At 37.1% G+C, this 27,437-nt stretch overlaps 1 protein-coding gene across 1 annotated transcript in view; it reads right to left on the bottom strand.

The window, feature by feature from the left end:
• smpd3 (sphingomyelin phosphodiesterase 3) overlaps nucleotides 1–27,437 on the bottom strand; it is a 71,920-nt gene that overhangs the window by 41,659 nt on the left and 2,824 nt on the right. The window contains exon 2 of the mRNA XM_028448777.1: nucleotides 1,058–1,796. Within this exon, the coding sequence (XP_028304578.1) occupies nucleotides 1,058–1,359 (302 nt within the window). The 5' untranslated portion in view covers nucleotides 1,360–1,796. The remainder of the gene's footprint in view (nucleotides 1–1,057; nucleotides 1,797–27,437) is intronic.

Genomic DNA, 27,437 nt, shown 5'->3' with positions numbered 1-27,437 from the left:
ACAGAACATACAGTCCTGAACAAACTCTTAAGACCAAGTTTAGATAAAACAAGTATTCTAATAATGTGCTGGTGGATCAAACCATCATGTTTACAAGGCAGTAAAGTCACACATGTTCCATAAATGTCAAAATATAAGCTTTAGAAATTAACTTGATTTAAATACGGTATTTTACCATGGCACATGAATAACTCCCAATTAATGCTAACTATATACCTTCCTTGAAAATAAACTGTTAAAGTATGAGTGGGAAGATTTTATGTATCAACTATTAATATGAAAGCAGTCCTGCCAACCAATGTGAGTAACTGTATAACATAAAAAACTGCCTGACATGAAACAAGAAACATATTCTTGTCATGTTCTCATAAAAGTCATAGGTTAATGATGCTCGAGCCACCTTTGTAGTTGCTACAGCTTTACCTCTCCATATTTAGATACATAAAGAGGCTAGTAAATAGAGACTCGTCTAAGAGTCTAAACAAGCATGGAAACCATAATGTACCACAGATCTTTATCACTTTACTTCACATTTTAAAATTACAATTACTCTTTCAATTATCCACGTTCAATTACAATTCAATTACGATTACAGTGCGAGGGATTTCCCCCAATTATAAAAATAATAATATTATTTTTTATCCCCTGAAAGTCAATTACAATTGTGTTCTCAATTATTAAAGTTAATTTGCAATTAATCACAAATACTGAGTATTTTTGTGTGGGCATCTGAGCCTTTTATGTGTCAGTATACCCCCCGATTTAAATATTTCTTAAAAACATGATATGAAATATATTTAATTGTTAACTATGTATGTGTAACATGGCCCCACAGTTTTGTGTTTAATGAAATTTTAATCACTGAAACAGTTGATTACTAATAGTTTTAATTGGATTTCCATGCCAATCACAATTACAAAGTCAATTATCTGAACTCAATTACAATTCAATTATGATTACAACAGCAACAGATTTTTTTAATTACAATTACAAATGTGATTATGTCATAATTGCAATTAGTTATCAATTATGCAATTACAATTATTTGAGCACTTACCTTTGGTAGGTGTACAGGTAGGGCTGCCGTACAGCCTGCACAGGAGCCCAGATGATGAAGCCAAGTAGGGCAAAAGGCAGGGAGGCGAGGAAGAGGGTAAGGTACAGCGGTGCTGAAATCAGGGCACACAGAGTGAGGAAGGAGCAGGGGTCCAGTGAGCGCTGACGCTTTTCCAGGGAGGTGGGAATGCATGATGCCAACATTCGGTCCAGAAGCCAGTAACAGGGAAAGACTAGGCTCCATGACAAACCGTCCAAGAAGTGCAGACAGGCACTGGAGTAAGGGGTGATGTGGAGGACCATCTCTTTCTTTCTTTTTCTCCGTTCTTTTTCTCTTTGTCTTTTTTCTATCTATTTTTGAACTCACACTATTCTCACTCCTACATTTAATTTCCAATACAAACTGGAAAATGGTACCAACGGTAACCCCCCTCCCCCCAAAAAAGATATGAAAGAGTGGAAAACAAAACTTTGAATCAAATGTAAATCCTCCCTGTGCCTTTGGAGAAAGGGACACTACATGGTTTGAACAAGTTCTGCCTTTGCTGAAATAAGGTGCTCCAAGCCTCACCACCACTCTCTTAGCAATTACACCCACCACAGGGGGGTTCAGAAGGTGTAGTCTGGAGGCAGGGGGTTGCCATGTTGGAAACTTGGTAGTTGATGATGGCTGTATGATTGGAAGGGCTCAAAAGGCCTGTGGAGGGGACATCCATCAAATATCACGACTTCCTCTGGACCTAGAGAAAGTGAGCAGATCAATAAAGAGAAGAAGGCAGAGAGTGTTATGGCCATTTTTATATTCATCATCATATCGTCAAATGTATGTTCATGTGTACAATGTGTCATGTTTTAATACATGATGACTCCATTACTCTTTACACTTTTGAACAGCTGAATCATGATTAAACAGTACAGATCGTATTGTACTCAGTGCAGCACAGAGTCTCTGCCAAGGCCAGAGTCTCTGCTCACATGCAGATATACACGAACGCACACACTATCAAGGAGAGATAAGAGTGGCGCCCGATCTTCCTCATAGTTATACACGTCTTCATCATTCTCCAACATTTCCACTGTGGGAGCATCTGACTCCCTCCCTTTCTGTCTCTCAGGGACCTTTTCTTATCTGTATAAAACCTTAAGCTGAAACTGTTAGAGGGAGCGGCTCTGCCTTCGGACGTCCGCCGGGACGGTCAATAATTTTTGTTCCATCTTTGTCCTTTTTTTACTTAGCTTATAATAAATCTTTTTTATAAAATCATCAATGCTCCGACTGGACTCCATCATTCAACCAGAGCAATAAATCATGTCTCCAAATGCGGTCAACCGCAAATTTAGCCGTAACAAGAGGTAATCAATGATGGAAGCAGGACACTGATCTAGACAAACTTTCTAAAAACTCATAATGTTGATTACATTAAAAATGGACAGGTGTAAAAATGTGTAGGCGCTGGCGTGTAAGGGGCATACTTTGTGTAGTTTGGCAGATAAGTGCATCGTAACTCACTCAGTGCCATTGCCGAGATAACTCGTCATTTCAAATCCAAACGCTCAGTGCCATTGAAGAGATAACTCGTCATTTGCGTTTTTTACTAGAAAAACCCTGGCAGAGGTCCCTCATCAATATCTAAGCTGTGGGGTGTTGTAGTGACCAACTGTGCCATGAAGATGGCAACAGTGCACCTTTAGATGAGAGATTAGCCACTGATGCTACCCAGCAAAGGAGGAAGGGGGGGATACAAAATACCCCCAGCCTGTGAGCCAGATAGCAAAATAATAGGTGACACGTAGGAGGTAGCAGCGCACCTTTGGATGGGATGAGAGATCATCCGTACTCAGCAGAGCTCAGAGGGGGAGGAGGAAAGGCGTTTACGTAACAGAAAATGGCGCTACATATGAAAAACGAACGAAACAAGCCAGAAACAAAAAAAATTTTTGATGAAAGTAGAGTCTTCAATATTTCAGAATCTGGTGTCAGATATCAGATAGTAGACAATATTCTGTGAGTTAAAGAAAGAAAATGTAAAACATTGTGGAGAACCTATTTCACTGAAATGAATAATGATGGGACTGATTCCATTTCAATAACATCTGGTTCAGGAAGCTCTAAACAAGCATTCTGACCTGCATGTAACCTCATATATTTGTAAATATAGCCTATCCTTTATTACGACATTATAGTGACTATGACACTAAATGTGATGAAAAAAAAATAAAAAATTAAAAACTAAAATAATGAACATGAAATGTTAAAAACAAAGACAAACATAGCCACGGAGATCTCTATCAAACTCAAAAAAATTGTGCATCTATACTATATCGTAGTACGATCTATGTTGTAACTGATTTATTTTCTGATTCTTTGGTCAACAACACTAAATAAACTGGTAATCCTTCTTTTAGAGGTCAATCAATTAAGAAAGTGTCTCTTCGTACGATTGCCGTATGGACAACACTTGGTGCGATTGGTACATTTACCGAAGTACACGTAGCTTCTTAGGGTTAGGTTATGGTTAGGGTTAGGTTATAACTAGGGAGGTAACGATTCACTCAACCCCCGATACGATTCGATTCACGATACTGGGTTCACGATACGATTCTCTCACGATTTATTTTACAAAATGGGACTGTAGACAAATGATGACTGAAAAATATTCCTTTCTTTTTTGGGGGAAAAAAATAGAAAATACTATACTATTTTCCTTTTATTTTTAATTGTCAAAAGAGTCCCTTGATAAACTATTCAAAACAATGCAATTTAACAAAAAATAAATCTTGAATGAAATAAATAAAGGAATAATACAAATGAAGAAGAAGCTTATTAATTTCAATTCTGGTTCTATAGTAAACAATACAAAACTGCATAATAGTTCTTTTTTTCTTTTTAAGTGCAACTGAAAATGTATTTTATGCCTTAACAATTGGACTTTAAAAGAAAAAAAACCGTCATTGCACTGATTTACGTCAGATATTTGTTTGGACCAGCAGAGGGCACTGGTAACCCAGTGGTCGGTTGGCATGCAGCTAATGTAGCAGTGAAGGAGAGATGCTATGCTAGCGGACAGAGCTAATAGAAAAACGTGACTTTTACAGATATTCATGTAATATTACAGATATTCTTTCGGTGCTAAAGGGGCAAGGAATAATTTATGAACATGTAACATTAACATGTAAGAGTAGAAGGCGGCCAATAGAAAATAGTAGCAGATTCCGCCCGCCGGTACACTGCTGGACAAGAGAAGGGATAAATATAGAGCGCCCTCTGCTGTTTAAAAACAGTACTGCGATTCAATTTTCAAAGCATCGATGTCAATCGTGATACCTATGAATCGATTTTTAACTGCCTTACGATTAATCGTTACATCCCTAGTTATAACCCTATATCGCAACAATTTTTAGGGTTACGTCTTAGTCACGTGACCTAGAATGCGGGGCGCTGTGTACGGATAGAATGTTGGTTAATTAATACGGCAACCGTATGGATTGCCACTGCCATCAAATAATACCATCGTCCACTCAACCAGTGGCTGCTGGTGAAGAGGGGGCGCTAGGGCGCTGCCCACCACTCACCACAATTGTTAAAGACAAAAAAAAAGGATAAAAATACTACAAAACAAATTCGTATCCGTATTTAGATCAGTGGCTGCTGGCCAATAGAGGGCGCTAGGGCGCTGCAGCACCACTGATTTGTTTTTGCTTTTCTTGTTTTGTGTGTCTTTTTGCCATATTTGATTTAAGTTGAACTGAACTGAATATTGTGCCTATGTAGACTTCCCATTATGTATCTATCTACTGTATAAAGCAAGAAATCTCTGTCTGTCTGTCTGTGTCTATGTGTTCCTCAAATATCTCTGCAGATCTGACTGCCATGAGACTTTCAACATAGCTGCTGCTTGGTTCAGGGTGTGCAACGTCGGATTTGTTTGGACTGCAATGATACTGTTAATAAATAATTTCATAAAATTGTCCACCGGGGTGGAACTACCACAGTCACGTGTGCGTGAGAGCAATCACTGGAGAGCTGGGACTGATGACATCATCACTGTAGAGGTAGGACTGATGAGACTTTGCTGGCTTTGACAAATAAAGTTAAGATGATTTCATGAAAAAGCTATTTAACCTCCCACTTTTCTATAGCAATACATACTTCCTACGGGCATGCACTAGTTTTCTTAATTCCTCATGAACCTGTTGCTATAATCCATAATGGATGAAAAAATAATTTAGGCGCTACTAGATTTCCCGATAGAAGATATAATGTGACTATTGGTGCACACACATACACGCACACGCACGCACACACACACACACACACACACACACACTGTATGAGCTGTGATTGATGGCTTTTTATCTTTTTGTTGTTGATGCTTACAGTAGGAAATCCTCAAACAATCTGAGCCTCTAAATGAGTTAAGTTTCTTCCTTTTCAACACTTCAATTTAATAATCATTGTGAGTTGTTTGTCTGGAGATATTTGAGAATGATAGGCACTGCAGCCAATTAGCATGATTAATACGGTGTATTTCAAATGGTTTCACCAAGTGTCGTGTGAGGTATATGAATAGTAATTAAAATATTAAAGAAAGCCCTGCGACCCTGAAAAAAGGAGCAAGCGAGTCAAAAAATGGATTGTTAATTAAAAAAAGAAGATGAAGTTTTGCTTCTTCAACTTTAACCGTTTGGCTGAGTTTATTATCACATATTTCAGTTTCAGTGGGAGAGAGGCACAAAAGAGACATTCAAAAACATCTCTACCTGTTGCTTGATTGTACATGTTTTATTTTCGAGATGAGTTCAATGGCTTCTCCAAGCATCAGTCCTCTGTCTTTTCATTTGGCCCACTACATGTTTACAAAGACTTAATAAAATATAGGAAAAATTACTCCGAATCTCTCAAAAACAGTTTCAGGTTGAAACATTAGTAAACACAATAACAATATGAATTTACATTAGGAATTATTATCAATAGTAGTAGCAAAAATTACTGACTGAAGGATCTTTTGTGATGGGTAATATGTTGTTGGCCGAACACCTCCACACATTATTGAACCCACAATGAGCATCCTGTTTTACATTACAGACAGATGAAAACTCACTGCTGGTGCTCAATCTGACGATGATCAGTACTTTACTCAGAGAGCAGCGTGGGAGTCATAATTAGGTGGAAACAATGACACTCCAAAGTAACCTTTTTGCTTATTTACATAGAAGATTGATGTGTGACACATTGTGGGGGATTGAAGCTGGTTTTCTTAATTATTTTCCACGTTTCAATCAATGTCTACTTTAGAAATATATCATGAACTATCAGCATTATTAGGGGTTCCAATTTTCAATTTCAAAACTTCCTCAAATATGTTTCAGGGTTAAGCATTTCCGCATCATTGTACACTTTTGTTTTTGTAACAGGAGGTATGACAGGTGGGGCGCGATAAGCAGGAGGACGTTTTCAATGTCATGCTAATCTTCTTAAAAACCTTTCTTCAGAAATTAAAAGAGCATTAGATTGTTAGACTGCATTAGATATGGACCGGGAACAAAATGTAACGTGGAACTAACATTCAAAAATAATTATTTACATCGGTATGTACTTCACATGGAGCAGAACAATAAACAAACTTTCATTAGCTGACTTAAAAAAATATTTCCTTTTGTGTCACAGATTGCAAACACTGATTCTTTATTTCCTGTATTTTTGACTACTGCACTTTCACATTCACTTTAGTTTTTGATTTTTGATTTATTATGAAAAATGTTACTTGTTCTCTGTTATGTCGATACATTTGAAAATGTGTTGTCAGGCTTATTTGTGGGGCCATAACCTGAGATTTTGAACAGGATTAGAGGCAGAATTGGAAAAAATGTCTGTTACACTTTCTAGACATTCAGTCACCCGTTTTCTTGTGAAAAAATAGCATGTAAATACATGGTGAGGCATTTCCGTGTGTAGTCAAGGCCCAATTTAAAAATTTTATAAGATCGCTTTTTCATCATCAAAGTACTCATTTCCTAACCATAATCTTTACTGACCTAAAAGCAAACAGGCTGCATTTTCCATTGGGCCACTTTTAAAAACAGTGACAATGTTGGTATTGAATGACTTATTATCCATTGCCAACATTCATATTCGCATCGTGTCAGCTCAGAAACTATGTTGTGCTGTTTTGTTTTTATAACCACTTCCAAAAATCAAAAGTCAAAATCAATGATGTCTGTCTGGATAAACAAAAACAAATACGTATACGTACACAGTGTAGAAAATCTATAGAATTGTATTTACAAGCTTGTTTGAAGCCAATCAGCAGCGTCTGTGTCCTCACACGCATGAGTGCAAAAAAAAACCCAGCACGGACAGCTTCTCTTGAATAACGCTCAGTTATCCCAGTGGGAAAATAATTTTGAAGAAGTCAACCTACGTACAACTTCTACAATACTTTTTAAAATGGGACACAAAACAAGCATAAAGGAACTACACAATATGAGTAGATCAATGCATAAGATCTCAATGATTAAACTACTCAGATAATTCAAACAATGACACTTTTCAGCAGAGGTGTAAAGAGTACTGATATATCATACTTAAGTAGATGTACTGTTACTTGATTGAAATTGTACAAGTACAAGTAAGTCAGACATAAAATACTCAAGTTAAAGGCACACCGCTGACTTTTTGACCTTTAGAGTTGACCCATATGAGTTATTTTAAATGATTCCTCAGGCCAATATACAGAGCTTGACAGTATCAATGTTCCGAGCGGGGGTCAACCCATTTACAGCCGGCACTATTTAATAAGAGCCTTAAAAGAGATGGATATAATGAAAAGAGTGAATGGACGGAGGCATAAACATGCAGACTTTCACACGGACTTATTAAACACACACAGACCTAGGTAAACGGAACAGGCTTCACCGGACGGGTGGCACTAGGACCCGGAGGCGGAGTAAATGCATTCCTGTACTGCATTCACAGGCTGTAATATCACCAAGTTTATAATTTTACCTGTTGTTAGAGCTACTATCTTTACCAGGGAGCAACTTTTTATTCACGGTGAGTGTTTTCCAGAGATTTACTGGGCTTTTTACTGGTGATTAGTTCCTATCTCCCTTCTGTTCCACCGGACCAAACTGAAAACTTAGCCAAACACACACACACACTGCAGCTGCATTCTGAACGCATCTTATACAAACCCCGCGTAAACAAACAGAGCAAGCCGTGGAAACAAACTAGTGTGGGCATTTAGGAATCGATAAAAAGGATCAAAATGCAAACATCTTCGTAACAGTTCTGGAACCGGACGTTAGGAACCAGTTCCTATTTGGAACCGGTTCTCGGTGCCCAACCCTAATCGTGAGTTCTTGTAATCTATTAATTTCCCCTTTGCTTTTCAGAGGAGAAGGAATTGAGTGACGAGTGACATAACACACACACACACACACACACGCACACACACACACACACACACACACACACGCGCACACGCACACACACACACACACACACACACACACACACACACACACACACACACACACACACACACACACACAGCCTGTAGGGATGTGTCTAGAGAAACAGTGACAGAAAAACCAAATAGATCTGGGAGGCAGTGAAGCTGTGCTGCACAAGATCAATCTCACTCTGTCCGTGTTGATGCACCATTCACATTTCACATTCACTCTCTCTCTCGTTTCTCTCAGCAATCATAGGCCAGTCATATCTCCCTGGATGCTCCAGGGAGGACTGTTGTCATGGTGACCCAGTCACATGTTCTTAGTAACTGTACTACTGAGTTATCACTGTACACACACACACACACACACACACAAATGAAGTTTTGTAAAATGCAAGCGTACAGGAGCGTGTCAGGTGTTTTTGCTGGTGTTTCATGGTCCAGTGAGAGCTGTATTTGATCAAATGTTTACCTTTTTTACATGTCTTTCAGTGAATGTCTGTTTTCTGAACAGTGAAGAATTGCATTTGCACATTTAATCAATGTGACACTGTTAGGACTGCGATTGGGCACCGGGGAACGCTGCAGTGCAAAGCTTCAAATCCCAGGAGCAATCAAGCTTCTCCATTAGATTGAGCTACTTGTCAATTTATATATAATCAGCTAGAGGAGAGACTCTTCACCGACTCTAGCAATGCACAAAAACACTATCAAACTATCAAAATCTCCTTTTTTTCTACAATAGGTGGTTGAGGAAAATGTGGTGAAGTACAGTCAACAAATATATCCATTTATCACAAAGTGGTGCTGCAGATGCTTCACCGAGGCATTGAGCCACTACAAACAACAGTCGGCCAATGATTGCACAGGCACAGCTCTACACACAGTCACACATCTATGCAAATGTACACACAGGCAGTGTCCATCCCAGCTCTGCTGTGCCAGATCTGAGCGTGTGTGAATGGCTGCCCTAATGGACAGTTTGGCAATTTCTTCCCATTATTGTAATACGTTGACTACCACCATGCTTTGCCTGTGGGAGATGTGAACGGCTTGTATTGCCCTATAATAGCTGTCAAATATTCACTCAGCTTTTACTGAGGCCATAGATAAGGATATGCACGAAGTCATTAGCCTAATTGAGAGGCTTAATTGTGCACATTAGTGCACTTTAAAGGTTACTTTTAAAACCATATTCTAGCTCGACTGTGACTCCACTTAGTTTCACCTTGAGCTTCATGCGCTGTCAAACGTAGGTGATTTAATAAAACAACATTTGGAGGGGATTAGAAAAGCAGAATAATTATGTTCTCTCATATAAGGAATAAAAAAGATTATACGTAAATCATTTATTTTATCAGTGTGTGAATCTTTAAGCAGTAATCACATATAGGATTTCAAAAAAACACTCAATCAAAAGGAGTGGGCTTTTATATTAGCTGTATAGTTGAATCTGTTGTTAATTTTGTTCACTAAATAATTTTCGTCGACTAAGTTCTTTTAAAGAGTAACTAAACCCTTGCTTTCTCCTGACCTGCCACTAGGAGGGAAATTCAAAAATGCCTTGATTATAGGCGGGGCACTTGGAGGAGTTAAAACAGTCTATACAAAATGGTAGGCTAGCATTTTTTGAAAAACTCTGTAAAGAATTAGAGATCACAAGACTTCAAATAGCCTTCACAAATTAAATTGCAAAATTTGAGCATTGCCTTTTATTGCAAGCTTTCATTAAATTAAAATAATGAGATTAATCTCTCTACTGTCATCACTTACATCTGTAGCATTTTCTGCATGTCAAATATACATTAGTATCTCAAGCTTCTGCGAGATCACACCCTGCTAGCTCGTGTCTGCTCTCCGATGTAATTGCGATGGTAATATACAGTAAGCAGAGCCATATAATACCATCACTGTGAGACACAATGGAATCAGGCAGTAATACGATCAGGACCTTCCGCTACCTGCTCTTGTGCAACTGCGCTGCTCTCATGACAACAAATGAACAGGGCATGGCTCAGGCACAGCAGGAGCAGTCACAGTAGGGCCTTTTAAACTTCTGAACATTTGGCATTAAGACGAGTATAAATATTAGATACAAAGAGAAAAGTACAACATGAAAGTGGAACCCTCTTCAAACAATCCACTCTTTCATCATCACAGGAACACAAAGTGAAAGTAAGGAAAATCATCTCTACAACAACCCTTTAACTGAATGACATTATAGCATTGCTGGACTCCTGACATTTTGTTTCATGTCACCCTTGCCTTCATGTCTCACTCTGGCTCTCTTCCAACAGTAAAAATGTCTTTTTCCCTATAAATGATCTCATAAACTGAACCTGTAGCCTGATCTCTGGATTTAACCAGTGCTAATTTTGACTTAATTTTAGTTTAAAATGCAACTTGTTTTAGTTAGAATTTTGTCATCAGAACTATTTCAGTTATAGTCCAGTTTTAGTCAACTAAATGACATTAAGATTTTAGTCAACTAAATCTGTTCCAGATATAATAAAAAGGTATAGTGAGTCTTTGCTACACTTTGACCAAGATAGAAGAGTGTTTGTGACTAAAGTGGGTTAAGGTTTATGTTAAAGTTTATATTAAAACCTTTTGCCGAACAAGCGTTGAAGGTAGAAGGCAAAAGGCTATAGTGCACAGACATATCAAGGAGGACCTGTGTGAGAAGATGAAGGTGTAAATCACGTTGTTCTTTTATTATTAACTCATGCATGCAGTTTTTAGTATCAACACTGCGATGGTGATTGCTGCCTTTATTGTACAGACGTGAACTTTGTACCTAATAAAAACTGAAACACAATCCACTTTGTGTTTTTTAATGTCTAACAGTTGCAAGTTGTCAAAACAACCAAACAACAATACTTTTTCTCTTGTTTCAGCAATGGGAATGTACAGTGTTCTATTTGTGTTCACCCCATGGGAAGCTGTGCTCCATCAAATACAAACAGCTATCTTTAGTATTCAAACAACATCTTAACCATTACCATTGAGCCGAACTGCATTAAAGTTACTACACAAAGAGTTTTTTGTCATTATCGAGAATGTGTGCCCCCCAGGCATGGTGCCATACATAAGGATGCTGCATGAAAACCCAAATTAGCACATTTGTTTAGCTGCATTGAAACAATACATGTGAAGGAAATTGACACCGACAAGCAGGAAGTAGGTTTGTCTTAATTCTTTGTAAGTTTAAAGTTGAAGCTACATTTTTAAGTTAAATTTAAAGCTGCGATTGAATTCCTATGTGCTGAGAGGAAAAACATTTTACTTGTCTAAACCAAACTGAGACAAAAGTTGCTCACGCAGAAGTTAATTTAAAGCCGCTGACAACTTAAAGGAAAAATAAAGAGGAGAAGACGGAAACTGTTCTCAGCAAACAGAGCAAATATCTTTTAAAAGCAAAAACACTGCAAAATGTCTGGAAGGTTTTATCCCTTAATCCATCCATCTGTACCCGTTTATTGCTGCCCTCAGGGTTGAAGGGTGTTTGTTCAGCTCACACTGGGCGTCTATTCAGTAAAACAAACAATAATAATTTCATTTCATGTGTTCACACGTTGAATTGGTATAGATTGGCACAACACTAAACTTTAGATTAAAGGACAGCAACGTTTACACTTTGCCTAATCCTGCTCGTGTAGAGGAGAGAGAAAGCGAGACCAATCGACCAGCAGCATGTTGAAACTGATTGCTTTTTTTTCCAAGTCGGCAGCAAGTTCCACTAAGTGATTCAGCAAGCAGCTTTAACAATAAAACATTTATCGAACAATTTCAGAGTTGCTATATTGGGCATGATACTCAAATACATTTTGATTACAAAAATGCAAGTTTATTGGGGATGTCAGTCCTTGCCCTCATCAGAGTTTGCCCAGATGTCAGATGTGTCATGTGACAGATAACTACTTTTTTTAAATGGTTATCAAAATTATCTCTTCTACCTTTTATGTTTAGGACAACATGTAAGAAGATATCAGAATAATCCTGAACTGTATTGAGACAAATGAATGTACTGGGGTGTCCTGATCCGATATTGATATGGGATATCGGTCCAATATAAGCCTGAAAGCGAATATCGAATTCAAATTTCCAATTTTTTTCTTATTTTCTTTATTTTTTCCCATCCCAATTAATTTTTTATTTGTTTTATTCAATTGTAGAATACTGTAAATATTATGTTGAACGTTAAAATGTATGTAACCAATTGGTTATTAATAAATGGGTCCGTTTTTGTCATACCTACTGTTGCTGACTATTGTTCTCTGTTTGAGTAATATTTTTATAAAAGTGTGTATGATTCATGCTGATATCAGATCTGAATCGGTGTTGGCCGATAGGCAAGGCTGTAATATCGGTATCATATCGGAAATGAAAATGTTGTCTCGGGACATCCCTAGAATGTACGGTAGACTAATCTGACTGTGTGGTTAACTTTACAAGAGGAAAAACTCAATCAAATGTGCAGTATTCTACTGCAAAGGTTTGCCTGTGGACCACTGAGAAAAAGACTTTCTCTGAGAACACAAATACAAATATTAGTACAGGAACAGCAGGATACTAAAAGACATGCTTTCATGCACCAATAAATAAGTAAATAAAGAATCCAAGTATCATGGTTATTTAAAATGACCTTTTCATTTTGTGCCTTGAGGGTTTGTTTTAATGGTGTCAATGTGCCGGAATGTTTGAATCGTTGTGTTTCTCTGTTATAATTTTTGGCCTGTTTGAGAGTTTTTAATATATCTTTCTGGTCATTAAGTGTCTCTTTAGTTTTATTGATTTTTGTTTTCATGTGTCGCATTATTTCCGCTTTGCTCTTAGTTTTTGTCTGAAATAATTTCAAACCTTTTCTGCAGCAAATTTAGAGGAAAATGATAAATGGCACTTTGAAAAGATTCTATAGGCTCCTTAGTGGAACCACTCAATAATCCATTAATTACTGTAGCATTGCTCCGCCTGTGCTACGTCTCTTTTAGCACAGCTGTCTCAACAGGAGTGCCCTGGGACTGAACTCTTGTTCAGCAGTATGTGGCCTTTGCGGATTGAATTGCACATGTTATGGTGGTGGAACTCAAGCAACCAGAAACAGCACGTTTGCCTTTCTGCATGCAGCTTCACAGCGAGTGTCAGCCTTGATATCTCCCATGACAACCAAACCCTCTTCCTGACCCACTTAATTTTTATCATGCGAGGAAGTGACAGCACTTCCTGACTGGTGCATAATGAAAGCCTCACATCTCTTGCCATGTCACTATTCATTTTGGCAGGCTCAGCGTAAATTTCATTACCATTTTGAATGAATGATGAATGAATGAATTCATTAATCTAAACTCAAAGTTTACACATAACCTCAAGATAAAAGATGTGAGATGACTTCAAAGAAAGATAAATAAGGAGCGTATAGTAGCAAACTGAAAAGCAAGCAGGAGCAAATTACCGTTGAAAAAGATGTATCTAAGATTTGAAGATGATAGCGGTGAAGGACGGGAGTCAGCTCCTGGTTGGGAGCTAATTTGTTTTAGTTGTTCAGCCACACATGCGTGGCTCCATCTGCTTGGAGTACAGAGGGGCGGGGCCACAGACACCAGACGGTAACGGTTAGATATTCAGCAATTCACGGTGGATGGAGGTGAGGAAAAAGAGTGAAAGAAAATGAAACATTCGGACACATTTCAATGTCATGGATGGATTGTAGCACACAGTTTAATTTCAGTTATACAAATAAAAGCTTTTTTTTAACAGATTTTTTGCAAATAACTTACAGATAATAGAAATTTCAGTGCTTTAAAAGTTTGAAATAGTAACTGTGGTGCTTAAAAAGCTCTCATTTCATTTGGTTTTATTTAGATATTTGTACATTTAAGTGTCTTTTCATGAGAAAGCTTCATATTCTGTGAGGCTTTAAATAAGAGAAATATTGTTGTGCTGCTTCTATTCATTTTCAGTTCAAATTAAAGTAAAATGTCATGTTATAGCCATACATCCCTCCATTATGTGGTCCTTCTGTGTCGCACCAAGCAACAAACTGAGGCACTCCCCCAAGGACCAGAGCAAAAAAAGTTTAATGTATCCCTGCCCATTGGTCAGTTGACTGTCATCGTCACAGAGAGGTTAAATGCTGCTATGGAAACAGTACAAAGTTCAAGCCACGGCAAACACATGTACATTAGGTGTTTGTTGAGAGAGCACAAAAGCAGGAAATTATCCGTGCATTTCATTCGTTGCAGTTTCCATGCTGTATGAATCTTATAGGAATAGTTCGCTTTTCTTTTAAACACTGCAATTACTGTAATGGGTTGTGTTAGAAAAAACCCAAACTACAGTATATAACACCAGGTAAAACTAATTGCTCAGAGGTTTCAAATAAACACAAGAGCCTCAGCCAATGAAACAAAAACACACAAAAACTTTAGGGCAGATTTTTCCTCATCCTAAGGCTTTACTGTAACAGCTTTACTTAGAGACATGCATTATTAATCAGAAAAAAATGTGATTATAACAATTTGTTCAAATAAAAAAAAAAGATTTGCTCTGTATATAAGACTCATGCACAGGATGAGCCACAAATTACAATGAGCTCCATCCTATTTATTGTTTTTCTATATTTAAATCAATTACAATCCTATGGATATTTATCCCTGGGCACTCGTAATAATTTTTCTGTTACGTAGGGAGAGAATGTTTTATTTTTTTATTTTTTTATTGGCAGCCATGCCAATAAAAAAGAAAATAAATTCACTTTAGAAATAACTGTAAATACCTGCTATCACGCACAGCAGGAAGATAAAACTTTAAAGTGCAATGGCCCAGCACTTCTTTGCCGGCTGGGACTTCTTCAGCACTAAAACTTTATAATTTTTATGTGCTTGCTTCATTTCCAAAACTGAATTCACATCATGGGAGGACCCGTGAAGTCATTTTGAATTATAAATGTGTCCAGTGAAAGCACAAAGAAATAAACATTAACATTAATCTTGAAGAAAAGATTGTGTTTTGCTAAAAGCAAAAGAATAACAAGTCCTTATGTCATGTCTGTTAAGTTTTGTGATTTATACAGTCAATGTTTTGGAGAGCAGAAAATGTTTACTGTAAAAGCAGGGAGGGTTATGTGGATATCAGACCCTTATGTCCTTTGTTTTAAATGACTGTATAGGTTTTTATTTCACTTTTATTATGTTTGGAGTTTGCAACCTTCCTATCACATCTTTTTGTCTATGGGTGGATTTGTAGGTTTCCTTAGTGTGCATTGGTTTTGTATTGGCACTCTGGTTTCCATGAGCTATAACGCCACATAGGGCATATACTGTATGTAGGTTACACACAAGGATTTTCTAAATCTGATTTTTAAAATGTATTTATTTATTTTATTTTTAGAGTATCACAGTGCATTAATGCATACTGTACATACATTTCACATCTGTATTCGTTGCTGTACATCTTGGTCAGGCAAATAACAGTTATGATTGTACTTTGTGTGAGTGCTCTGATATGAATATGTTCTGATAATCTCAACGTAGCACACCACACGCATTATAATTCTGTCCGAGCACCGAGCTTCTTCCAAGCCAAAACTCTCTCGTGATCAAACGAGATCAAACAACGTGACATAATGCTGCATTCAAAGCAACTCGGAACTCCTACTCCTGAATTTTTAAATTCTAATTTCTGAGTTGCCTGGAACACAGCATTACGGGTTTCTCAGTCAGTTTGCTTCTTTATTGGCTACATTCCATTCCAGGTCACAAATCACACTGTCATGAGTCGGGAGTCCTTGGCTTTTTTTAACAAGTTTAATATTTACAATTGCCGGCCCCGACCCATTTCAGGCCAGATCATTGGGACCACTTCCCTCTTAACACCCCTCAGGCCATAGGATAATATTATATGCTAATGTTATAGGACAATCTAATCTGACTTTTGCCATCCTTGGACAGAAAAGTGAAAACTAGAGACAAAAACAGCCCGATTATCTTTATGTGTGTACCCCGCTTACGAAAAAGGTCTGGAAGGTAATTAAATGTAATAATTTATTATTCAATAATTATTTTTCGTTAGTCTATCTTTTTCACATATCATAGCTTAAAATCTTCCAGGAAAAATTAATGAGATTATTAACAAAGACAGCTTTAATATTTTATTGCCTGACTTCCTCTGTGGTTTCTAAATGGGGCTCTAATATGAGAGTGGTGATGCTTTTAACAGCAGAGTGTTCTTGTGGGTAGTTCAAGTGTTGCATGTTGTAGACTGTTTAGGTTCATCCTCCATCTGTTCTTTTATGAATCACTGGCTACATGCTGTATATCATCCTAATAGAGTGGTAACGATTCACTCAACTCCCAATACAATTCAATTCACGATACTGAGTTCATGATACAATTCTCTCAAGATTTATTTTACAAAATGAGACTTTGGACAAATGATGACTAAAAAAATATTCATTTGTTTTTCTTCGAAAAAATAAAATAAAATATTGTACTATTTTCTTTTATCTTTTATTGTCAAAATAATCCCTTGATAAACTATAAACTATGCAAAACAATGCAATTTAATTAAAAATAAATCCTGAATGAAATAAATAAAGAAATAGTACAAATGAAGAAAAATTCTATTCATTTAAATTCTGGCTCTACAGCAAATCTCTACATCCTAATGTAGCAATTATTAAAACACAACCAGCAAAGTCAATGCTAAGAAATCTAAAATGAATTAAATAGAAAGAGTATTAGAGTGGAAGATAGAACATGAAATAAGTAACAGATGAACTGAAATGGGCTGGACTGGACATCTGGCACAGCGAGAAAATGCCAGGTTGGCTGACCATTTGGTGGCCTCTGTGGGTTGGGATTTTCAAAATAAATGAAAACCAGAGGAACAATATAAGTACAAACCTTTGACATGGTCTTACAAACAGGGCTTTAAATTAACACCCACCAACCCGCCAATTGCGGATAAAAATTTACTTTGGTGGGTAACATTGTAGCGTTACTAGCCATTTTGGCTGGTGAGGAACGAAACAAATACCAATGTGTCTGTTTGAATTGGCAGGCTGCAGAAATGATGCGACAAGTTATTATTGCCAGATTGGGCTGATTTCCGCCCAGAAATTTGAGGTTTTTTGTACGTGTTTAGATTTTAAAACGTAATGTATATCTGGCAACACTGCTGGTTGTACTAATCCTACATTTCCCATGAACACTATGTTGTGACAATTGACTACGTGCTTACGTTAGCGTGGTTGGTTTGGCATCAGAGAAGACAAATGGAAAGGAGCAAGACAAACAATAGGAGCTGAAATAATAATTCTCTACAGTACATGTCATTCTTAGTACTGATTACTTTTATTCTTTCTAACTTCAGTGTTCCAGGGATCTAATTTCCACCTGAGTTAAGTTTGTTGATTAAGTTATGAGAATATGCTTTATAAAAGCTTCACTTCTCCGGCACACCCAAAGTTCCATATTGCACCTTTTAGGCATTGTTACAACATTGTTTTTATATTAAATGTTTATATTTTTATCATTTCAATGTATTTCTGCAATCAACTAAGATAAAAAACTATTTAAAGAAACATGAACACTTCTATTCTGTGGCACTCATGACGGTTTATTTTTGCTGGAAAAAAATTTGGGACGTGGAAAATCTGGTTGGCTATTAACTTTAAGAATCTACAAGCCAAGCTGGCTGGTGATCTAAAAAGTTCATTTAAAGCCCTGGTTATAATGCAAAGGAGGTGTTCCTTTGCTTATTACCTGGTAATAAGATAAACCAAAGACTGCTTCTGAAGCAATGCACACGCTATCCATTCCCAAGGTGCTAACTAATTCAAAAAACACTCAAATGAAAGAAGATCAATGGAGAATATACTGTTATTGCTTTAACATCTATGTGCAACTCAAAGAGCTTGTGAGAGAGGCAGGCAGGGAAAGCCACAGGCCACAGGAGACCGACAAAAGGAGCTTAAAGATGGACAGGATGAAATAGCCAGCACGATGGCAGTAACTTTCGTTTGTACTGAAAGCTAGGGCTGGGCAAAAAATCGATTTATCGAATTTGTAGATAAAAACAATTTTTATTTAACAAATTCAAGTTATCTGATTTCTTAATCATAAAATTTAAGCTGCTGTGAAGTTGCTGTTGCACTTTTGCTTAAACCTGAGTTAAAGCTTGAAATTGTTGAATGACAGAACTTCATTTACTTTTTATTTTGGGATTGTTCTATGCATTTCAACTCTTAAGGACAATCACAGCAATAAAGTTGCACTTTTGACAATATATCTGATATCTGCAGTCATTTTTAAGTGCATTGGAAAAAAAAAAAGACAATCGAATCTAAACTTCAATTTTTCTTACTGAGCCTTACTGAAAGCATTAGGAATAAGGAGATATAACTTGTATACTCAGTGCAGGGTTGTGGTCAATTATAATTGTAATTGAAAATTCATTACAATAATGCTGTAAATGTGATTTTAAAAGTAAATTGTAATTTAATTCTGATAATTGACTTTGTAATTGTAATTGCCATGAAAATTTAACTGGGGAACCATGTTACAGTTATATGTACAGTTCTACAGATACTGTATGTAGTTAACAATTATCAAAATATGTTTCATTAGTTTTAACAGTCTTTTACTTAATGTTACACTTATTTAACTTTTTTTCTTTCTTTTGTGTTTGTTTAATGTTTATTCTTCTATTTGTGATATTTGCTTGAGCGGCTGTAACAAAAGCAATTTACCCCTGGGAAAATAAAGGAATTCTGATTCTGATATCAAGCTTTCTCACATTTTACCATTAAAAAAAAAAAAAAAAGAATAATCTAGCGATAGACACAAAAAAGACTCAGACGCCCACACCAAAAATATTAAAACCCATAATTCCATTAATTCAGAAGCCTAACAAGAGATGTTAACAGAAAGCTAACACAAGATGAAGGTTCACTTTCATTAGGTTATTTATTTCAGGCTCAGTAATTGTGATTAATTGTAGTAGTAGTATTTAAGAACGTAACTGTAATTCACTTTCTGAGGAAACAAAAATTGTTATTTAATTGTAAATGGAAAAAATGCTGGTCACTGTAATCATAATTGAATTGTAACTGAACTTGGATAATTGAAAATGTAACTGTAACTGAAAATTGTAATTGACCCCAACGCTGACTCAGTTTAATGAGTATGTCTATGCACAGTTATCTGATGTTAGATCTGCTCCATGACACACATGTCAGGATGTTCACTTGATTTAGTTTCAAGTTTAGTTTAGGTTTAAATTGCTTCTTATGGCTGCACGATGAATCATTTATAAATCATAACTGGAATGTTTTCATAAGAATCTTAAAAGAAACGAAAATAAATTGTTGAACTAAGGTCATCACGGTGCTGCTTTCTATTATGTCTCTCGGCTGAGCGTCTTTAATTTCGCATCCTACTGCAGTGTGTGAGCTCACCAGTTGGTGACTCATTCGGAAGTTGGTCACCAGCTGATTTTGACAGAATCAAATGCATCGTCCTAGACTATAAATGCAGCAAACTGAACTTTTCCTTGACAAAAATATTTTTAAACATCACTGTTTGGTTTGCAATGACATAAGGTACATTTATTTGTTAAACACAAAACATTTGTCAGTCGTCAGACAGGTTAAAAGGAACTACTCCAGACCAAAAATGATAAAGTCAATGTAAGCATGGCATGATGGGTACACGACATGCCTTTTTTTAAAAACTTAAATCCTTTTTTGTGTCCTCAACTGGTTCACAACAGCCACTAACAAATGAGAACTGGTTCACACCATTGATAGAAGAGTGGAATAAGTTAATAACCCCTTTGAAGATAACATTACTTTTAAGGTTGCAGGAAACAATATTATTTTAATCAGGCATTTTAATACATAGTGTAGGCCTCATAGATCAATATTTTGAAGATCATTTGCTAAAGAAAGTTGGTTGAAATTGCTTGAAAGTTTGTTTTGATCTCCACTGTAAACACACTCTTATTGACATTGTTGGTAAACTTTGACGCATTGCATTGTGGGAATTGGAGACGAATGCATAGAAGGTTTTTTAGCTCATTTTGAGGACAGTGCTTGACATTTGCTTGACACCATTTTTGTTCTAGTTTGTTCCCGGTATTCCCTGTAATATCAGCTCACTTCATGAGACATTCAATTTAAGCCGAATTTGGATCTTTTCGTGTAAGCCCGAAATAAACTTCCGCCATTGTTTTTACCACAGCTTTGAGTTTTGGGGATTAAAGGCAACAAATCAGGCTAAGAATGAAGTAAAAACACAAGACTTCACATAACAATGCAATGCGAGACGCTTTTCCAATAATGTTAATACAAGAGTGTTTACAGTGGAGATCAAAACACAATTCAGAGCGACAATTTCAACCTTTTAGACCTCTGTTGCTTGTGGCTCAAAAATTTGCAAATTCAATAAACCCACCATTTGTGAAAAGAACTTCTGAGTCAAAACAGTTGTCTTTGAATGAATGAGCAGCTATGTTAATATGAATGTAAAAATTGTCATGTGGATGTAGCATAAGGTATCATTGGAAGGAATACAAATGCTTGAAATACACGTTCCTTGAGTAAGACAGTCAGGAGATCGTATAGTTTCATAAAGGATTATGGATTAATTAAACTAAAAACAATATCGTCTCTGAATCAAAGACCCAATAGGCTTGGAAGTCCCTTTAATGAGTAAAACTAGGCAGATCAACCAAGAAGAGGCAGGGACTGGAGAAAGTTTTAAGAATATACTGTAAAGGATGACTTTGATACACATTAAAGCGATAGTACCAGACACTAGTTTTTTCCACTGTTTTTGCAAACAAATCCTGTGCATTTGACACATTAAAAAATTCAGAATTGAATGAGGATGAGGGAGGAAATGGAAAACCAGGTTAACGGCCCATAGTGTAGAGCTGCAGCCTAACCGACCTCAGCACCTCACTAATTATTGCACAGCCTGGCCGCCTCACATCCTCTCTCCTTCCTACCCCACAGACTGCGGTTCATACAGGTAATAAGAGGCTGAGAATCCTCACATTTACTCTGTTTTGCCAATAATTCCCTGCTCTTATGAGCCTGGGACCTACACTTTGAGATATTTTTGTGCCATGTGTTTGGGCAAACCACATCTTAAACAAACATGACCCCACCCTAAGTACAACTTTCAGACCTCACATTAGAAGTAGATTAAAGCCTTTGAAGCAGGAACTCAAAGCTGTTTTACATCGACACTTTCTTTTCCATTGTAATAGAAAATGTTTTAGACTTGCAACAAAGTGGTGTTGATGTCTGTGTTGATTTCATTAGATAGCTTTAATTTTAACATTCTGCTCATATGGGATGATCTATCTTTGGTATGAAACAGGCTTTAAATTAACACCCGCCAACTCGCCAAATGCGGGTAAAAGTCAACTTTGGTGGGAAACATTGTAGCGTTACTAGCCATTTTGACTGGTGAAAAATGAAACACCACTGCTGCGTCTGTTTGAATCGGCAGGCTGCGGAAAGTCATAGTTGCCAGATTGGGCTCTTTTCCGTCAAGAAATCTGAGGGTTTTTGTTTGTGTTTAGACTTTAAAACGTAATGTGTATCTGGCAACACTGCTTGTTGCACTAATCCCACGTTTTCCATGAACACTATGTTGTGACGTATCCTTTAACAATTGGTTACATGCTTATGTTAGCGTGACTGTGGTTATCGAAGAAAACAAACATAACGGTGCAAAACAAACAATAGGAGCTGAAATTAAGTTGTAAAATTAACTGGGAAAAACAAACAAACACGGAGATATTTATCGGGTTTAAAAAAGCTGAACTGCATGAAAGGAAGGCTGCTGCCGACACAGGGGAAAATGTAGATGAACTGAAAAGAAGAAGAAATTGGATGTCGGGTCGTGAGTGGCTGGTATTTGACCATTTGTTCACCTTTAAAATGAGCACTATACAGATTGTGGGGAGTGGGATTTGTTTACATTAAGCATGCATGCTAGTAAAACATGTAATTCTTAGTACTGATTAGTCATTACTTCTATTCTGTCTAACTTCAGAGTTCCAGAAATCCAATTTTCATCTGAGTTAAGTTTGTTTATTAAGTTATGATAATATACTTTATAAAAGGTTCACTTCTCCGACGCACCCAAAGTTCCATATGTCTTTCTGCAATCAACTAAAATAAAAACTGTTTAAAGAAACATTCTGTGGCTCATAATGTAGTTTTTTTTGCAAGAAAAAAATTTGTCTGGTGGAAAATCTGATTGGCTGGTAACTTTAACTTTACTGGCCATGCTGGCTGGTGATCTAAAAAGTTCATTTAAAGCCCTGATATGGAAATACTGTATGTCTGTTTTACTGCCTGCATGCCTAAATCTCCTTCTGTTGATACTTTTACCGGCCGTTGTGCTTTAAAGGCTCTCTATCATGCTAAATCAACTTTTTTGAGCTTTTAACTTTGTTACAATTTTAAATCCTTGTCAAAAACACCCCCAAAGTATTATTGGGCTTTCTTCCTGCATCTCTGAGCAATCCTCACAAATCCTGCTCTCTGAGCTGCTGCTCTGTCCTCTTCTGAAAAACAAGCGAGAAAACTTTAGTGACATCACTGAAGTCTGAACCGCCCCCTCCAGGAAAGGCCTACTGCCGGTGTAAGTACCAAATGCAAGCATATCCAACTGCAGCCACGGCGACAGTCCAAGGAACGCCCCCTACAAACCACGCCCACGCAAGCAATTTTTCAATACGCAGAGCCGTTCCATTTTTAGTATCCGTTATATCGCCTCGTATCACCTTTGAGTTGGTCTGACGTGTTTGTGACACAATGCACTGCAGCGGTTGGACAAAATTGACATTTGACAATTGATTATCACCTTAAATGCACTATTCCTCTAGTAAATAGAGTAAAGGAGGAGAAGAAAGTGACTTAGCAACCAGTGAGTGTTTGAAGCAGCTGAATTACTCTGCTGTTGCTGCTGCTGGTGTGATAAATACACAGCCTGAAGACAAACTCACAATCACAATAGCCGCTTAAACAGCCATGTGTTTTACTGTAATGTACAGTTTTTTGGCCGAAAACACTAACAACAGTATGTGGATAGCAATAAGAAAATCACTTTGGTGATCACTGATTTGCCTCGCAAGAGCGAGGCATGAAGTCAGTCTATAGACACGCCTACTCATGAATATGCATGAAGACCCCAAAACAGCTCGTTTTTAGAACTGCTCAGAACGTCACTTTTTAGAGGGCTAAAACTCTGGAAAACCGGCAAGTTTGCTGGGATTCTTAGAACAAATGGAGATGGGTGAAAAATAGCATAATACTGGACCTTTATTGTATTGTGTGGTGGCGGTTGATTGACTAAATCCATTAAGATTGAGACATTTAAAACCAGTTTAAAACCCCAACAATCTTTAAGAGCTGCCTGGCAAAGACTTTAAATAAAATATTTGAAAGACACAAGTTCAGCTGTTGTTCACAGCATCACTGAATTCCTGAATTGGTATTCAGATTGTAGCAACAGGACAATTTATAACACCTAGTAGTGAGAGATTGGAGGTGTGCGACAATATAATGCTTGAAATGATTTATATAATCTCATTTATGTGTCAGAAAGCCTAAGTGAGGTTAATGTGTATCTAGGATGTCAGTGTGTGTGTGCGAGTGTGTGTAGCAGTGGACACATGACCTTGAGTGGGTTGTCTGCAATTGGCTCTTCAGGGCCTTTTCATATTCCCTACTCTAAAGACGTTTTGACCACCATTCTAATTTAATTCTACACTAAACATTTTAATGTAGAAAGATTTAGAGCAGACTTACTAGAAGCTCCTCAAAACTAGAGAAAAAAAAGAGAATTTTTGTTACCACTGATACCTTGCCTAGACTTTTACTGTAAAGCAGGGTTGGCATCAATTATAATTATAATCGCATAATCGATAATTAATTACAATTACGGTGTAATTATGATTGTAATTTGAAAAATCTGTTGCTGTCGTAATTGTAATTAAATTGTAATTGAGTTTAGATCATTGACTTTGTAATGGTAATTGCCATGAAAATTCAATAACAATTGAAATTAAGGGGTATATTCACACAAAAAAGCCCACACCAAAAAAATATTGAAATCTATATTCTAATTGATTAGGAAGACTAACAAGGTAACCAATAGATAGGAAAGAAATTAGATGATAGGTATTTGTTTTTAGTGTATTTTACAGCTCATTTAGAAAATTAGTAATTAAGAACGTAATTGTAACTGACCTATTGAGAGTAACAAATAATTGTCATTTAATTATAATTAGAAAAATTGCTGGTCACTGTAATTATAATTGAATTTGAATTGAACATGGGTAATTCAAAACATAATTGTAACTAAAAAATGTAAATGACCCCAACCCTGCTGTAAAGGTTATGCTGTTATAGCATTTATTTATTTATCGTACATTTTCCAAATAAATTAGAGTAGTGAGTGGATCAAAAAAGTAAACATGGCACCACTATATCTGCTACTTCAAGTAAGTCTCTAATAACACGAGCAATTGAAGCTAATCCAAATCCTCTAGAAAACTAAATGCATGTGTAAAATGTTATGAAAGCAAAGCTCCTGTACATCTCACAGAAACAGATCATTGGTTGTTATCTGGACTCTGCCAGGCTGGAGGCAAGAGAGACAACCCATCCATGCAACAAAGCTGGCACGCCAACCTGCCAGCATGAATGTAAGGGAGGACACAGACAGATGGAGGATACAGAGAAGAAGGAAAGGCAGAGGGACAAGAGTGATGAGGGAAAGGGAGGAGAATGAGGGAATGGGGGAGAAATGTGAGGCAAACATACCCACATAATGGTAGGATGAAAAGTCCATTCAATTTGGCCTGCAATTAAAGGCAGTATGGGCAGTAGAGTGAGGAAGGTGGAAAAGAGACTGGTAAGGTTGATACATGGTGTGCTCTCTAATCAGCTCTCGAGGGTCCAATTTAGCCTGTAATCTTATAGTTCTGCTGAATGTACTGGTTAATGCTGTTTCTTAAACAGTACATACTTTTTCTGTCCCAAGAGTGGTTAGACCTCGAAGTTGGCCTCCTGAGCTCAAAGCGTGAGGCAATTTTCCAGTATTACAAAAAAAAAACAGGCTTCTAATCTAAACTACTCTATTAACCCTATTGAATTTAGCACATTTGATACAATTTAGTAAAGTCATCTAAAAAGGGAAAGTGTAAATTGACGTGGAAATGGGTAAAACCTAGGGGTGTTGGAGAAAATTGATTGGGCGATGTATAGCAATATTACGTTTGCACGATTCTCGGATTGATTCAAAATGCATCCATATCAAATTTTTTTTCTACCTTTATTTAACCAGGAAAGTCTTTTCCACTGCAGGAGACATTGTAACTGCACAAAGAAGTGCACTGAAATCTGGGCATGTTGACCAGTTTGTGTTTTTTCAATAAAATCTAAAAAGAAAATACTAACTTTCTACATTTATTTGTTGTTCTAGGCGTACACCTCAGTTAAGTTGCACTAAAGTCATGTTGCACTAAAGTCAAAGTTGGTTTAAAAGCCACAGGCAGATTGTATGTTATTTTTTATTTTAGGTTGTTGGCACATGTCATGTTACAGCCAATGTTTTGAGTGTAAAATATGCCAATAAAATATATTTCATACATAATATTCTCACGAAGGTGTACACATTTACAGATTAGTGGATTCTTAAGTCATATATTAAAAAAAAAAAGTAACAATCTTTTTATCCTTTAATATTGGGATATATCGTATTGTATTGTATCGTGACCTACAGTATGTATTGGGATACAAATCGTATCGCCAGATGCCAGGCAATACCGTACACACACCTAGTAAAACCTAAATGGAATTGTGGAAATTTTGAAACTGAAAGTCGAGGCTCTATTATATACATTAACTTCCATACATTTTATATGACCATTTACTTAACACAAATTCAGATTGATGTTTGATTTGTAACATAAAATCATATCAGAGACACGTGGCCTATTGTGAGTAGTGATATGAGGACGTAACCCTTGTGCTAATGAAGGTCTTTTACTTTTACATTCTTGTTTTAATACACAACAAGCTTTCAGGAAGGTTCACATCTGCTCTTTTATCAACAATTATGTTGCTTTAGACTCAATGTAAGGGTGACCGTGGCTCAGGTGGTAGAGGGTTGTCTTCTGATCGAGAGGTTGGGGGTTCGACCCCAGTACCTGACTATGTGTCGAAGTGTCCTTGGGCAAGACACTGAACCCTAAGTTGCTCCCAGTGGTCGACTAGCGCCTTGCATGGCAGTCCTGTCCCACTGGTGTGTGAATGTGAGAGTGATTGGGTGAATGAGCTGGTATGTAAAAGCGCTTTGAGACTGCTTCAGTGTGGTGATAAGGCGCTATATATATCTAGTCCATTTAGTCCAATGTATGCATTGTAAACTGCTAATAAAACAGTAAATGTAGAATTAGTTGGCTTCTATGTACAATCACCATATCAACCAGTTTAAACAGATTACTTTGACTTATTTTACAGAGCAGCGCCACAGAGACCAGATGTGGTCTTAAGTAGGTCGTCCCGATAAAACACAGAGAATCAGTGGGACAATCCTATAAAACAGCTAATCCCAGAGATTGGCTGTGCGTCTGATCCACACTGCTCCAAACTGGGGACAACTGACACCACATCACCAATCCAACGTTGTTGAGCACTGTACTCAGTTATCCAGTGTTGCTAATGTCCAGCCACCTGCTCACAGGTACGGAAACATGAGCCCAGACTGTCTTTTGTCTTTGTACTCCCATGGGAGCTCTCAGCCAATCACACACCTGCCAGCTCTTTTCAACCATATGCCTTCTATGTTTCAAACAGAAACATCCATCCATCCATTTTCCGACTCGCTTGCTCCT

Source organism: Gouania willdenowi, chromosome 6, assembly GCF_900634775.1.
Source record: "Gouania willdenowi chromosome 6, fGouWil2.1, whole genome shotgun sequence".
Classification (NCBI taxonomy): domain Eukaryota; kingdom Metazoa; phylum Chordata; class Actinopteri; order Blenniiformes; family Gobiesocidae; genus Gouania; species Gouania willdenowi.
Note: the sequence above shows the minus strand (reverse complement) of the source record. Positions and strands in the feature narration are given on the sequence as shown.